This window comes from Rhododendron vialii, chromosome 13a, assembly GCF_030253575.1.
Source record: "Rhododendron vialii isolate Sample 1 chromosome 13a, ASM3025357v1".
Lineage (NCBI taxonomy): Eukaryota > Viridiplantae > Streptophyta > Magnoliopsida > Ericales > Ericaceae > Rhododendron > Rhododendron vialii.
In genome coordinates, this window is record NC_080569.1 from 8,931,430 (window position 1) to 8,946,519 (window position 15,090).

Genomic DNA, 15,090 nt, shown 5'->3' on the forward strand with positions numbered 1-15,090 from the left:
AGCACATAATATCTGTGGTTTTGTACTCAAGGTTATGTTCCGTTAAAGTTTTTATTTTTAAAATATTTATTTTTTGTTTTACGAGACAGATCATTCTCTCATAAGACATTACCTTTAATCCAAAAGATAAGTAATTATTTCCCTTAGTGGAATGAATTGCCAATATAGCATGGACGCATTGGGTAAGATAGATGATCTTTCAAAATCGAACAAAAATAGTTTAAAGATTTAGGGAAAATGACGGCCCAAGACGTGTTTTGATAATTAATACCAATCAAGGACAAGCTAAGAACATTTGTTAATGCTGAAAATGTCCTGAACGGATATTAATTATCAAAACAAGTCATTGGCCGTCATTTTCCCAAAGATTTATCGAAGCTTTTTCTTCCTTTGTTTGGGCTTGAACTAAGAAAACATTACTAGAACTTACGCCCCCACAAGGTTTTTCTTTATTTTTCTTATATATTTGTTATCATATCAGCATTTATACTTCAAGCTACAAAAAAGACCCACATTCATAATACCAAACAGAATTTATACTTAAATCTTTTTTTTTCCAGGACAGCACGCATAGTCACGTTTTCATCTTAATGACGAAATTCCATTTTCTGTTCTCTTTTTTTTTTTTTTTTTAAATTCAACTGACGTAATTCCATTCATTGTCATACCATTAGCCTAGATAAGAAAAATGGAACATCCATAATACACAGCTTCACAAAAAACCATAGATTTGTGCCGTATCAAAAGATATTGATGTTCGCAAGAGCCACCTTAAGTTACGCATGCACAAATAAATGACCCATCAAAACTCACTGCATAACAGCATATTTATTGAACACCACATACTGATACTAACAGAGTATCCAGTCGTTCGCGTAGTTTACCATTAGTTTGGAATCACCAACCACCCTAAGCGTACCAGACTCCCAGCAACGGAATCTTTATATACAAAAGGTAAAGATAGCGGAAATTACATTTCACCCAAATCTCGTCAAAATAAACCTCAGTCTTCGTAAGCATACTCCTAACACGAATCTCCCCATAACCTGAAAATAGCACAAGAATGAAGGGTTAACAAGCAACATTAGATTTTGTTGCATACAAACCCTATAACCACTCAGCTCCAAGTACAGGTTTTAATCAAATTGTATGCAACACGAACTTAACATAAGGAGAAATTTAGCAGATATTTTTCCTCAAGAAAAACCTGGAAGTGGGAACCATAGAAAGGGAGTTGGCACGTTTTAACCACCACTCACCTGGATCACATATTAATGTTCTCCTAAAGTGTCACGTCAATAGTCTGCCAAGACAATGGCATATGATGAATAGTGCAAATTCAATATACTAGTGGCGAAGGCCGAAGGGATCAGCAAACTGTCTCCAATCTTCTAAGCAAATGCTTACTGGCAGAAAGGAAACAAAAGGAAGAGATATAAATCCTATTGTCCAGCATTGATCTTACTGAACAATCTACTGATTCTACTCCAGGCAGCATAGATCCTTTTGAGCATACATCAATGTTTGACGATAACAGAATGAGTGAACAGAGAACGGTGACGAACAGCTATTCCCAATTAAACTGAATTTAATCATGGTCTTGCCAATATTCAAATGAGCCAAAAAATGTAGATTTTGGTTTACTAAAAAAAAGAGGCCGGGATGAACTGTGACCAAATTAGAAAGCTCTTCGGTGAATATCAGCTGTTTAACTAATTTTCAAAAAGCAAAAGGTGAGTTTATGGGTGCAGCATACATCCGCAAAAAAATCTGTTGTAATCAGGCGTAATACATCATACACAATTAACACAACTGGAATGCCAAAAGCAAAACTTGTTAATATAGTGCAGTTTAGTTGGATCCAACCTACAATCCACATTTTGTAGTTAAGGAAGAAACCAGGATTTAATGGCATTCCGCAAAAGACCTATAAACCAAATTTTAATTTCAACAGCTTGCTATCTATTTTTTTTTGATAGGCAACAGCTTGCTACCTATTGCAGGAGTATGGCTTCAGTGCATAGTGGACAAGTGATGTGGCAAGTACAAAGAAAAGGAACTGGGTACGTGTATCACATGCCAGATACGCAAGCACAACTACCAAGCAAAGTACCAGCTAACAATATGTACCCAGTACATATAAGTTATGTGACTTGTGTACAATCCACATTTTGTGGTTAAGGAAGAAACCAGGATTTAATGGCATTTCGCAAAAGACCTATAAACCAAATTTTAATTTCAACAGCTTGCTATCTTTTTTTTTTTGATAGGCAACAGCTTGCTACCTATTGCAGGAGTATGGCTTCAGTGCATAGTGGATAAGTGATGTGGCAAGTACAAAGAAAAGGAACTGGGTACGTGTATCACATGCCAGATACGCAAGCACAACTACCAAGCAAAGTACCAGCTAACAATATGTACCCAGTACATATAAGTTATGTGACTTGTGTCCTTTGAACCAACCATGCTTTGTACTCCGTAGATGCCTCTAAGGGTCAATGCCTGGCACTTGCCACTAAAAATCCATAAGTTGAAGGAAAAAAAAGAAGGAAACCATTCAGAATGCTAATGTTTAGATCAGTTTATGCCTTTCTCAAGCAAAAGACAATAAGATATTAGGATTAAATGACTTTCACTTGGCGATCAGCTTTAAAATTCATAGGAAGGTAAACAGCAATAAAATGAGATCACATCCAAATTTATAGTAATATAAACCCATCATATTGCCCATCACTATTCCCTTGGAAAGATCATGACTCACAATAACCCAAATACTTGCGAAAGCTCACCTTTTGCAAACAAAAAATCCTTCCAGGCTCCTAACCTTCTTGTGTCGACTCGCTACGCCTATTTGTGGCTCATTACACATGGACACGGCAGGGTTCGCAGATCGAACAGAGGGGGGATTCAATGAAGAGAGAGGGGGTCAGAGAAGAAGAAGCAGAGCAAGAGGAGAGAACCAGAGAATAAGGAGATCAAACAGATGGAATTTTGTTGCGGCAAGGGGGTTCCCTCCCTCCAACGAGACCATGATGAACCAGAGACACTACATTAGATTCCTAGTTCAGTCTTGACATTAGGGCAGGTAGGGTGACGTGATCATGACAAACTGCATCAACTAAAATGGGCTCGTATAGTCTTTTGGGCTGACCACCCTCCATTCATCATGCACCTCCACCACCACTACCATTGTTGATTGCATACCTGCCGGTGGTAAGATTTTCTTTGAACAGGAAGATTTGGGTGTCAGCCAATAACTGTGGGTCCAACCTACAAACTCAAACTAGAGACATTAGAGGAAGCTAATGATGGACACTGAATGGTATGGATGCCTTCTCATCGCGTGGGTCATCCACTCACGTCTACTTTCGGGCCAAAAAACCACTTCATGTTCTAAGGATAATTTGTCCTAATCTAAATCTTTGGCAAACCTCAGAAGCAGATTTGGATCTCAGCGTAGACGAAATCAAGAGTCAAGGAATGGAGGTGGAGAACCCTTTTTCTTATAATCAGGGAAATAGAGAACCAGCGAAACAAGGATTTGTTCTCTTTTGTTTTTATAGAGATTTAGAAATGTGAGAATTTGTGAATTTTTTTTCCTAGTCTTTTTGCTCATTGAGGGAGGCAAAACACTTTTTCCACTTAGTTATTCTAATGTTGTACATGTTGGTTCTACGTAACCTCCACATAAGCAAACTTCATCCACGTTAGCATATTTCATCAGCTGGCGGATAGGGTGACATTGACAACTGACATAGTATACGGAGGAGATTGATATGATAAAAAATGCAAGGACGATTTTGAAACCGACTATACTTTCCCAGGACCAAAAAGTAGATAAATCATGTAGTTTTAACTTTTAACAACAACAACAATAGAACCCATGTAGTTTTAACTTTTAACATTTTGTAAAAATTATACCTTAATAGATGTAAAACTGTATAGAAAGTCTGAAAAAGGTAATGAAAATGTAACTTTAAGGTGCTTTTTACAAACAGGAAAAATTTCACGGGATCACTTTGAATCACAAATTTACTGTATTGAGAAGGCAACATTGTGCACAAGACAATCGGCAATCCAAGAGCAGTGTAAACAAATATAATAGTATAAGCACATACAACGGAGAAACAATATTGTACCTTGAAGTACATAGGATTACAGTTCAGGCACGCTACACAAGACAGTTGTCTGACCCTTAAAAGTTTTCACAGTAGCCTGGAAGTTGAGAGTGGGAGAACCAGAACGAGCCATATCCTTGACTTCAAAGGTAATATAGTAGAGCCGACTATAATTACCAGCGATGTTTGCCTTGAGGACCTTCACAAACTGGTAGTTTGTACTCTACAATTTCGGAGAGAAATCAATCCAAAATCAAGGAAAGAGGAGTTGATCAAATAGGTGAGGAAGGAAGAATAAAATGAACCAACAAAAGCTCAAGCACGCACGCACATACCTTGTTTTTGTTGTGCTCGTCAAGTGCTAACTTTGAAAATCCTCCCATCCACTCCAATATACAGGGGCTGTCCAGCGAAATTGGTCTAACAGGGAGCATTAAAGATTCATCACGGGTAATATCCCAACATCAAACCCCTGCAGGTATATAAAGCAAAGCTATGCAATGAGTATTAAAGGGGAGAGGGAAATAGTATTAAAGAGGGGAAGGGAGAGCAAATTTGAAGAAAAAGTATAATAACTCGGTCAAATAGAGGGCCAAGCTGACTCCCTTTGGGTAAAATAGGTTCCATACCTATCATAAGAGGGCAAAGCTTGTAGGTGGTATCTCCACCTTGTGAATCTTCTTGGGTTATGATGAAAATTAACAAAGATTAGAAGTATCTGCCAAGACATATATCAGGTATATATCATTGGTAATGGTGGCGATACTCATCTTTAGGTTGATAACCGGCATCCGTCGTCAGGCCCTTTACATAAAAGGTTTGGTGAGAAGGTGGTACGTAATTTAATTCTTTGTTGATCATTGCATTCTAAAGTCCGAGCAGCGGGAATAGAACTACTTCGGAAATCATTGGCAGCACCCCCTAATCTATCTTATTCCTGATCTAGTGTTGGCTGGTAGAGTGGAATGGCTACCTTCAAAGAATGGCTGGCATATACATTTTATGAAAATCTTGCTTGGATGCTCCTCCTAGGATAACTAAAATCTGATAATTCAGCCTTTGGCACTTGCTTCTTTGGTTGGGTAGTAAGTAATGTGCCTAGATTTCGTTGGTTTTTCAAAGAAATTATTTGCTGACAAAAAAAAAAATAATAATCAGACCAAATAGAATCCTTCCCGTATGTACGTACCCTGTCTCTCGAAGACCCTCTTTCTGTACTCCAGCATCTGTGTAACCCGTAACTTTACTCATCTCGGCCATTCGCTTAAACAGACGTGCGTCTCGTTCATCATCTTCCTTCCGTTTCCTCTTCGCTCTCTTCTCCCCAAGTCGAGCTATTCGGTGTTGATGTTTCTCGCGTCTTCTTTCTTGCTCCTCCCCAGTCAATCTCGCAGAACGGACTCAACATGCTAATTTCATCGTCTTCCTTCTGTTCCCTCTTCGCTCTCTTCTCCCCAAGTCGAGCTATTCGGCGTTGATGTTTCCTACTACGTCTTTTTTCTTGCTTCTCCCCGGTCAATCTCGCAGACGGACTCAACATGCTAATCAAAACGGAACGAGATTATTTATTCAGAAGCAGTAGATAAAAATAAATAATGATAGGAGTATTAAAACGGGTACGCAACAACTGCGAAACAGCGACCGGCCGCTCCGGAAGAAATAACCACAGTCGAAATCAACTCGATAAGATATCGGTAAGGGCTTTTTCAGAAATCACTATGTGAAATCAAATTGTTTCACCCTATGATTTCTGAAAAAGCCCTTACCGATATCCTATCGAGTTGATTTTTTACAAGAACTCTTAAAAAATTATTTTAAAAATAATGAGCGGTTTGGATCATATTGGTAGGACCCGAGGTGGACTCCATAAAAATATATGTGCAAAATATGTGTAAAAGTGTACGTGCAAGTAGCATAACTGTTTAGGGCTTGAGAACAGACACAAAATACTCCCATGTATGTATTGTCGGTGCAGCGAGCCAAAATAGCAATAACTATAGCAGATTAAGCTGTTTTCCGGAAAAGTTTCAATTCCAACCGTCCAAAACATTTTTGAACGTTCCGTGATTCACTTCTGTAAACGAGATAGACTTATTCACCGTAGGGCCGTGAATAAGTTTTTTATAGCAAAGACGAATCGCGACCGTGACGGTTCGAAAAATCCTAAACCCCGGAAAAGTTTCATTGGAAAACCCAAAACCCAAAACCCTAAATTCTGAAAAAGTTTTATTAACATCCGACCGTCCCAAAATTTTGGATGGTCACGATTCACTTCCGTAAAACTCCTTTATGATATCGTCCGTAAAGAAGTGTTTCTAAAAAAAAATAGGTCAAACCATTAAGATGTTCGCAGCCCAAAACTTAGGTATAGTTCTGTTGAGCAAAAGTTCTAGCACTTTTTGTTTTTATTCAAATTTTTTTTTCTGTTGATTATTTTTGCGTCAAACTTTTTTGGATTCTAGATAGGACGAATCGAAAAAATAAAAAAATTTCAACAGTTTCTTTAGATTGCAAAAAAAAATTCAAAACATCACACATGAGGGAAAAAAAAAAGATTTTTTTATCCCAAAAATAACACAATTTTCAGGAAGACCAACCAATATGAGTATGAGATGGAGGGAGTACTAAATACGCTCGAGATTTAACAAAAATCTTTGTTGTTAATTTCTTGAGAAATAGAGAAACTGTAGACCTAGGTTTCTATTTAACATTTGAGTTTATTTTATACTTGTACTTCAAAAAAAAAAAAAGAAAGTTGGAAGGCTTCTTCCTGTAACCACACAATCTCACATCATATAAAAAGTGACAGCCCCAGCTATGCACAAATTTTTAAAGATACATAATTGGACCTCTTATGCTTAAGTTTGTTAAGTGAAGGGATAAACAAGATACGCACGGATCGATAAATTGGACAAAAAATATTTAGCTTCTTTGATCTGTAAGCTTCGTGCTTGTTTTTTGTGAAATAAATATTTATTTACCAAAAAAAATAAAAAGAAGAAAATAAATTTTATTGAAAATGTCACGTAGAAGAGAGTGTCAAGGAGGGGAATAAGTGGTAAGAAAAAGGCCCTACAGCTTAGGCCTAAGTCAGAGCCTAAGCTCTAATTCAAAACACGCCATGGACCGTCATTTTCCCAATATGTGTTATATATATGCTCATGCACTAGATCTAAACTAGATTTTGGACGTAGTTGGTCTTGCCCAAGTTCAAGATTTTGGACTAGGGCCAGCCCAAGGAATTTGGATACCCAACACTAAATTGTGGAATGTTAATTGCTTTGTCACAACTAAAGTGGTTGGTTTAAATTCTACTTGACTTGGTTTTGAAACTTGACAGTTACAATAGCATAATTTTTTGGGAAAAAACATTTCAAAAGAAAAAGTTGCCCAAAAGGCTTGAACCCAAACACTCCACATGGAAATCAACTTACCATTGAACTAGCAAAGACATTTGTGTTATAAAACGAACAAATAATATATATACTAATTTACAAATAATATTGGAGTGCCCCTAAAATTTAAAAATTTTTGGATGCCCGAGACCCAGGCCTCTTGGGCCTTGGACCTAGAGCGGCCCTGTTTTGGACGTAGTTGCTTTCTCTCTGGGCGGCACTCTTTTGGACGTAGTTGCTCTCTCTCTCTCTCTCTCTCTCTCTCTCTCTCTCTCTCTCTCTCTCTCTCCTTCCTTTTGCACCTTTCCCTTCTTAAAACGAATTATTTTTCTGTTTTTTACACACGTGAATTCTCCCCCTCCGTCCCACAATATTGGTCCTTCGAGGACAAGCATTTAATGCATATCCCCCTATAAAATGACCCTTGATTTTCAATATTACCTTTTGAAACCTACTAATAATGTTATTTTAAATTTTTATAAAGGACAAATTTTGGAAATCAAGACACTTTTTAGTTGAATTTTCCAAATGAACTACAGTAATATTTTGGGCATCCCAAAATGGAATAGATGATCAACATTGTGAAACAGAGGGAGTAAAATATTATCCTTTCACGTCTAATTTTTTTACGCATGAAAAAAATGATAGTTGTAAATTTATATGCAAGAGGATTAAAAGAAAGAGAATGCACAAATCAGTATTTTGTTTCATGTTATTTATGTATAGATTATGCATCTGAAGATCATATATATCCACCTTGAATGTGACTAAGGCTCTCCTATTGTTCTAAAGTTCACAAAAATACGAATTTTGAGATATGTCATTCTCTTCTGATTTATCAACTAAAAGTCCATTTAATGGAGATAGCATGTTTAAAATCTTTAAGCTATAAAAAAACTTTTTAGGGAAAAAACCAAGCTAAGGGTGAGTTTAAATTATAACAACTGTATTTTTTTTAATATTTTTGTTTTTTATTAAAGTTTTGTAAAAGTTTTTTAATTGATGAGTTAAATTTAAATTGTACAAAATTATTACAAAAAAATTAAAATAAAATTTGCTAAAATTAAAATGAAAAAAAAATGTAACTGTCTTTTGGTTTTTATGAAACTTTCTAATTGAAGAGCATATTATTTTGACATATTCTCTAATCTCTTTTGTCGAGATGGATACTTAATCCTTGATATTTTAAAAAAAAAAAAATCAAAAAACACCCAAAAAAAAAATACTACTTGATGCTCTATCCGAAATTCGGTTTAAGAGCCTGTTCCAGAACACCTTCTTAAAAAATAAGTACTTATTTCATATTTTCAAACTAAAAAATAATGTAAATAAAAAATAATTTTTTGATTTTCTTTTTGCACCGTATTAAAGATCTCAATGAGAACTTTCAAACAAAATTCATATTGCATATTTTTATATTTCAATAAGTCTATCATTTTTGAGTTTGAAATTGACTTCTTAAAAAATAAATACTTATTTCACGTTCCGGAACGGGCCTAAATCATCTCCAATGAGCGTACTTGCTGGGTAACAAATACAAACAATTTTATGTAGGAAAACTTGTTCGGCACCATCATGTTGTGCTATAACACATTTTTCTACTGTACATTTCTTTGGGTCTCACCACATTGCAATACTACAAAACCATTGAATAACTACTCTCTTGTATGAATTTCTACGTACACATGGTTTTTAAGCAACATGACAGCACTTTGAACTGGCAATTCTACGTCCGCACTCCCCTCCCTCTCTCTCTCTCTCTTTCTCTCTCTCTAGATGTCCGGCGTGTGGGTATTCAACAACAAGGGCGTGGCTCGACTGATCACCAACCCGACCCGCGAGTCCTTCGAGCAGAGAGACCCTTCACCCCACCCGGGGACTGCCACCGCACCCGGTGCACGCCCCCGGGTCCTGGTCTACCTCCCGTCCAACCATGCGATCCACTCCTACAACGACCTCCACCAGCGGCTGGCTGAGCTCGGCTGGACCCCTTACCGCAACCCTCACCGCTCGAACCACCTCCTCCAGTTCCACCGGTCAGATGACTCCTCGGACCTCATCTCTCTCCCGAAAAGCTTCGCCGACTTCAAGCCTATCCACATGTACGATATCGTTGTGAAGAACCGCTCCTTTTTCGAGGTCCGTCAACTTCCGGCGTAATATAGTCTGGGCCCCGTCGGCGACAGCCGCGCTACCACCGTAATACGAAATGTACTGCTAATATGCGCAAGTATGTTGTATCTCGATATATACTCCCTCCGTCCCATATTATTTGGACTTTTTCGATATTTGTGTCAGTTTTCAATCATTTGTATTTTCCAATATAAATCTCCAACAGTATGCAATATGGATTTTATTTGATAGTTCTCGATTAGATCTATAATACAAAGTTTTCAAAATTATAAAAAATATCATAAATTGGGAGATATAAGAGTTTAAAGAACGGCGCGAATGTCGAAAAATACCAAATATTTTGGGACGGAGGGAGTAGTTCTTGCTAATTTCTTGAAGCAATGAAATAACTGAGGTTAGTTGTATGGGTAATCGAAACCACTCATTTCCTATGAGTTACTAACTTGTTAGGATAGCACCAAGGTTTTAAATAACAGTTTCAGGACACGTAACAGTAACGGTTAAGGGGTAACGGCATCGGGAGTATCAAATGATACATAACGGAAACCGGTTGTCTCAATCGTGAATTTTGAAAATCATTTCAGAGAATTTCTTTTTTAAGTGCCAAAATCACCCATAACGGTCGAGTATCGGACGGGTATAAATGAATCAGTTTGTGAATCGGAAACCGCGGACCGATACGTAACAGGAATCGGCCGATGCGCATGCGATTTTCCCTACCATTAGTATATCGGGGTGTAACAGTATCGAAAGGCCAAAAAAGTTACGTATAGGCAATTACATTACGTAATGGCCGGTTTTTAAATCCATGAAAATTTTAGTTCAAAAAAATTCAATTTTGCTCTATATAGTTCTATACCTAAGAATTGGATTTTTCTACCAAGAGCTTATCGAATATTCGATTGGATTATTTTTTTGCGTAATCGGACTTCTTCTTCTTCTTTTTTGTGGTGAAATGGAGAATAATATCATTAACTAGAAGAAACGTACATAAGTCTAGGGTAAACAACCCCTTGGGCATTTGCCCTTAATTGAAAAGAAACAACAGTAGGCATATTTTCTAATAAATGAAAACCAGCATCCATTTGGAACTCCAAGTTTGCCATAAGTCTAGGATAAACAACCCCTTGGACATCTGCCCTTAATTGAAAAGAAACAATAGTAGGCATAATTTCTAATAAATGAAAAACAGCATCCATTTGGAACCCCAAGTTTGCCAATCGGTTAGCACAACCATTCCCTTCGCGGTAGCTATGCATCACCTCCGTTACTCCCAACTTCTGCAAAAGGTACCTTCAATCGTTCAATAATGCGCTAAATTGATGGGTATCATCACATGATTTAGCAAGTAATGTAACCATAACCATCGAGTCTGTCTCAATTTCAAGATTCGGGAGGCATAATCTATCCGCTGATTGAAGGCCATCACGCAAACCCCATAGCTCTGCCGCCACTTATCTCCTAACAAAATGGTGATAAATAAAAAGGTTACGAACATCAAATAAAGGCCTATAACATAGCTCGTGAGTAAATTTACCCGTATCCAAAGGAAGATTGAACAAAATTGACCTCATATGCATCAGGAAATGGGCGTGATATTACTCTCTTATTTTGATAGAGCCGAGTTCTTGTTTTATTTTTTTCGCAATCCGATTTCCAGATAAGTTTACCTGTACTTCAACTAATACAGCAACATGTACACAGGTAACAACATTATTCAAGAAGCATAGGGTCAAGCTTTTGTCCAGTTTGAATATTTTTTGTTTCCCCATCAGTCCGCGGTTGGATGTTGTTCAATACAGTATAATTCATTTGTAAGCAAGAATGAACCCGCGCGCGGGGTGACGCCCCGTTCCTCTTGTTAGTAATTTATTTTAATCAACGGATATCTGTAATCTTAACGTGGGGAAATTAATAAGTATTTAATTTCATGAAGCTTGCAATATAATTGAGATAAGGAAGGGAGTGCAATTATAATTCTGTAGTGGGGTGAATTATAATTAGTGAAATAAGAAATAGAATCCTGGTGGGATTAGGTTTTCTTATTTATACTGGGAGCCTAGACTTATTACTCTTTAGAGCATCTCCAATCCATCCAAAATAGAGGATGGATGTAACACATTGAGGGGAGATTTTGTAATTTATTCCATTTTTTCTTCACTTTTTGTACTTTTTGGGAGAATCTTTGAGGGACCCATCGTCATTTTTAGAGTTTTGGAGGAATTTTGTACTCCAAATTTACTTTTGATCATCCATTTTTAGAGGACCAAATTTACTTTTAGAGGACCAAACTCTAAAAAGGACGGTGGGTCCCTCAAAAATTCTCCCAAAAATTACAAAAAGTGAAGAAAAAAAAGAATAAATTATAAAATCTCCCCTCAATGTGTCACATCCATCCTCTATTTGGGAGAAATAGAGGTGGATTGGAGATGCTCTTAGGTCTCTCTATCGTAGCCCTATATATACACGTTATGCTATCTAGGTCAGATTGATGTTTTTCTATTATTCAGTAAATAGAGACAGGCTTAGAGAGAGCAAACAGATCATGAAAGAGTCCACACTCGGTTAGTGTTCTAGACGTGCGGGAAATACAGTAGAAGATCATAAGGTACGGTTGAGCAGTATTCGTGGCATACAGCAAGGTGTGCTGTAACAAATTCAACCAACGTTCGTGACGCAGAAGTTGTGGTAAAATCATAATTCCGCCTTGTAGGGTTTTGCGGTTTTTGTTGTCTAATCTGTGCGTGTTATTACTGGATTCTGAGAATTCGTTTCCCAACACCGCTTAGGTTCTTATTTTTTACATATTGATTTCCCACTTTAACAGGTCATTAAAAATCTAGGGAGAATTGCTCTAAAATGTAATGGAATCCACTTCGATCGGTCAAATTCTCAACCTAAAAAAAGTGTAGTGGGCGTCATCTTGACCAAAGAGAAACCACTCACTTGCTAGCTGGAGTGTATATTAACGTCGTACTGAAAAAGAAGAGATTGATGGATATAATTAATTCGAAGCCAATTCTTAGTTAGCTTTGATTCTAACGTGAGCGTATGGTTTCTAATAATGTTGAAGGGCGGTGAGTGATGCTAGCTCTCTTTTAATCACGAGATTTACCGTTGTTGGTTGTTTAACTTTTGTCTCGTAATATTCGATTTGTCTCCTCGTACTTGGTTTACTATGTTGGGTTGGGGGCTTATTTGATTCAGTCATGCATGCATGTCTACGCTTTTTTTTCTTTTTTTGGCAATGTAGGGTGTCCCAGTACGTATCAGCTTGCGCGTATCTCAGACTAATCTACAGTCCCTCCCATTGCCGTTTCACCAGGTTACACGTGGGGTGAGGTGACTCCAGAAGTTATTGACAAAGAGAATCGAACCTGAGATCTTAAAATGAAGTAAACACTTAAGTCTCAGGCCAACCCCTTGGGATTACATGCATGTCTATTCGAACCTGAGACCTTAAGATGGATTAAACACCTAAGTCCCGGGCCAACCCCTTGGGGTTACATGCATGTCTAAGCTTTGGATAATCCTTTCTAGCTCATTAGTGATCATTAAGCTACCCAGTACGACAACAAACTTGTTTAGCCAGTTAGCCTCAGAATAATCTAATCAATAATGACTTTTTTTATTTGTCCATCCACGATCATACATTCTCGTAGGGTTCACGACTAAGTGTATATATAGACTCTATATAAATGTGTGGTTCTAGAGTAATTCGAAGCACCATGTGACAATGCTTTGGCCGGATTACTGAATAATTACATGAGTGACCGGAACTGTTCATTAATTACCATGTTTCTAGAATGACCTGGGATCAACAGAAGACGTGGTCCCTTGAAATCAAACTTGTTTCCAAAACAGTACTCCCCTAGCAATAGCATCAACAGGGTTATGATCAAAGCTGGGCATGGCATTGGCAATAACGAAGAAACCAGCATGCAGTGGCGGACCCAATAATTCCATATACTGGGGGCACAATCTTGAAAAATATTTCTCTGTATGTATACTACTAAATTATTGCTCAATCATTGAATATTGACCACTTATCCTATTCCGCAACCGATTTTTGATAATTTTCATATCTGAAAATACTCTTTCAACTGTCACGGTGGCAATCGTAAGATTAATGGAAAGTAAACTAAAGAATTTAGTAATTTGATTTTCATAATATTTTGGATTGGGAGGAAAACACACAGAGATAGGACAAAAATGGAGAAATAAATAAGAGGTAGAACAAAAATGAAAAAATAAAGAAAAGAGATAAAACAAAAATGAAGAAATAAAAGAAAGAGAGAACAAAAATAGAAAAAAACAAAACAAAAAAAACACAAGGGTTGGCATAATTGGAATCGAACCCAAGTGCCTAGAGCTTTCCCAGTGTGTATAACCACTCCACCACGCTGATGATTTGTACCAATGTGGGAAACTTTTACAAATTTATATCAATTTTTTATTTTTTTATTTTTAAAAAACAAAAAGGCATGGGGGCACATAACTCCACATGCCTCCACGTCGATCCGCCCCTACCTGCATGGCTGCATGCATATGAAATTAAGCATACATAAACTTGCTTATTATCGTAATATCTTCTGAAATTAGCCACATGGTGGCCTCACAAAAACAAAAAAAAAAAAAACTAATGTATGGGCCCCAACATGCATTCAACGCTGGCTCAAGACGATTGGAGGCCTAAAATTACAGGAATGCCACATACACACGTATTACACTTCTTTCATATATGTGTGGACCCCACACATCTAATTGCGAGATGGACCCCACACACATGTGAAAAGAGTGTAGTTGGGGTGTGGTTGATAGGTGTGTTATTGCGAAAATTATTCGATGGTCTTCGAGAACCGGCACGTGCTGCCCCAATATGTTTTGTACGGGCTAATACTTAGGGTATGTACCACACAGAAATTTGTGATGAATATATGCCGAGCAGAGAACCTATAGGGACTGACGACTCCCTTACCGAAATCGTATCGACAACCGCGCTGGGCTGTCTCCGGGTATCGGACCGCCGATCCGAGCCGTCTAAAAATTCTATAAAAAAAAATGAGGTTTCTTACTCATGAATCAACGGCATCCGATGTGTATAGGATGCTTGATTCAACCACCTTTTTTTCGTGTAGGGTGTTTGGATCAAGCATCCTTTCACACATCGGATATCGTTAATTCCCGCGTAAGCCTCTCATTTTTTTTTTTTTATAAAATTTTTGGATGGCTCAAATCTCTCGTTCGGTAGCCAGAAATGACTTTGCGTGACGGTTGGTACAATTTCGATAAGGGAGCCGTTGGTTCGTACAACAGGACTCAATATGTCAAGGGCACCGCGTGTCGATGGCTGAAAATCACCAATAATTAGGTAGTTGTAGATCACGGGGGCCGTGCTGAATGATGATGAGACACTTCAAGCGGCTGATGGGATGAGGTGCACT

At 37.7% G+C, this 15,090-nt stretch overlaps 1 protein-coding gene and 1 long non-coding RNA gene across 3 annotated transcripts; one reads left to right on the forward strand and one right to left on the reverse strand.

The window, feature by feature from the left end:
* Positions 1-1,097: 1,097 nt before the first annotated feature.
* On the reverse strand, positions 1,098-5,740 carry LOC131314723 (uncharacterized). 2 transcript variants are annotated; one of them, XR_009196496.1, is made up of 3 exons: positions 5,308-5,740; positions 4,140-4,590; positions 1,098-1,259 (listed from the first exon to the last, which is right to left on the reverse strand). It is a non-coding gene; the product is annotated as an uncharacterized LOC131314723 (long non-coding RNA). The 2 variants fall into 2 exon arrangements; XR_009196495.1 differs by lacking the exon at positions 1,098-1,259 and adding an exon at positions 2,208-2,515 and having other exon boundaries at positions 5,308-5,738.
* A 3,418-nt stretch (positions 5,741-9,158) lies between these two features.
* Positions 9,159-9,858, forward strand: LOC131314724 (flowering-promoting factor 1-like protein 1). The gene has a single exon (XM_058343562.1). The coding sequence runs from the start codon at positions 9,290-9,292 to the stop codon at positions 9,671-9,673; it is 384 nt and encodes a 127-aa protein (XP_058199545.1). The 5' UTR covers positions 9,159-9,289; the 3' UTR covers positions 9,674-9,858.
* The last annotated feature ends 5,232 nt before the right edge of the window (positions 9,859-15,090 follow it).

Coding starts and splice junctions, on each gene's coding strand:
- LOC131314724 (XM_058343562.1), top strand. CDS start 9,290: ATGTCCGGCGTGTGGGTATTCAACAACAAGGGCGTGGCTCGACTGATC.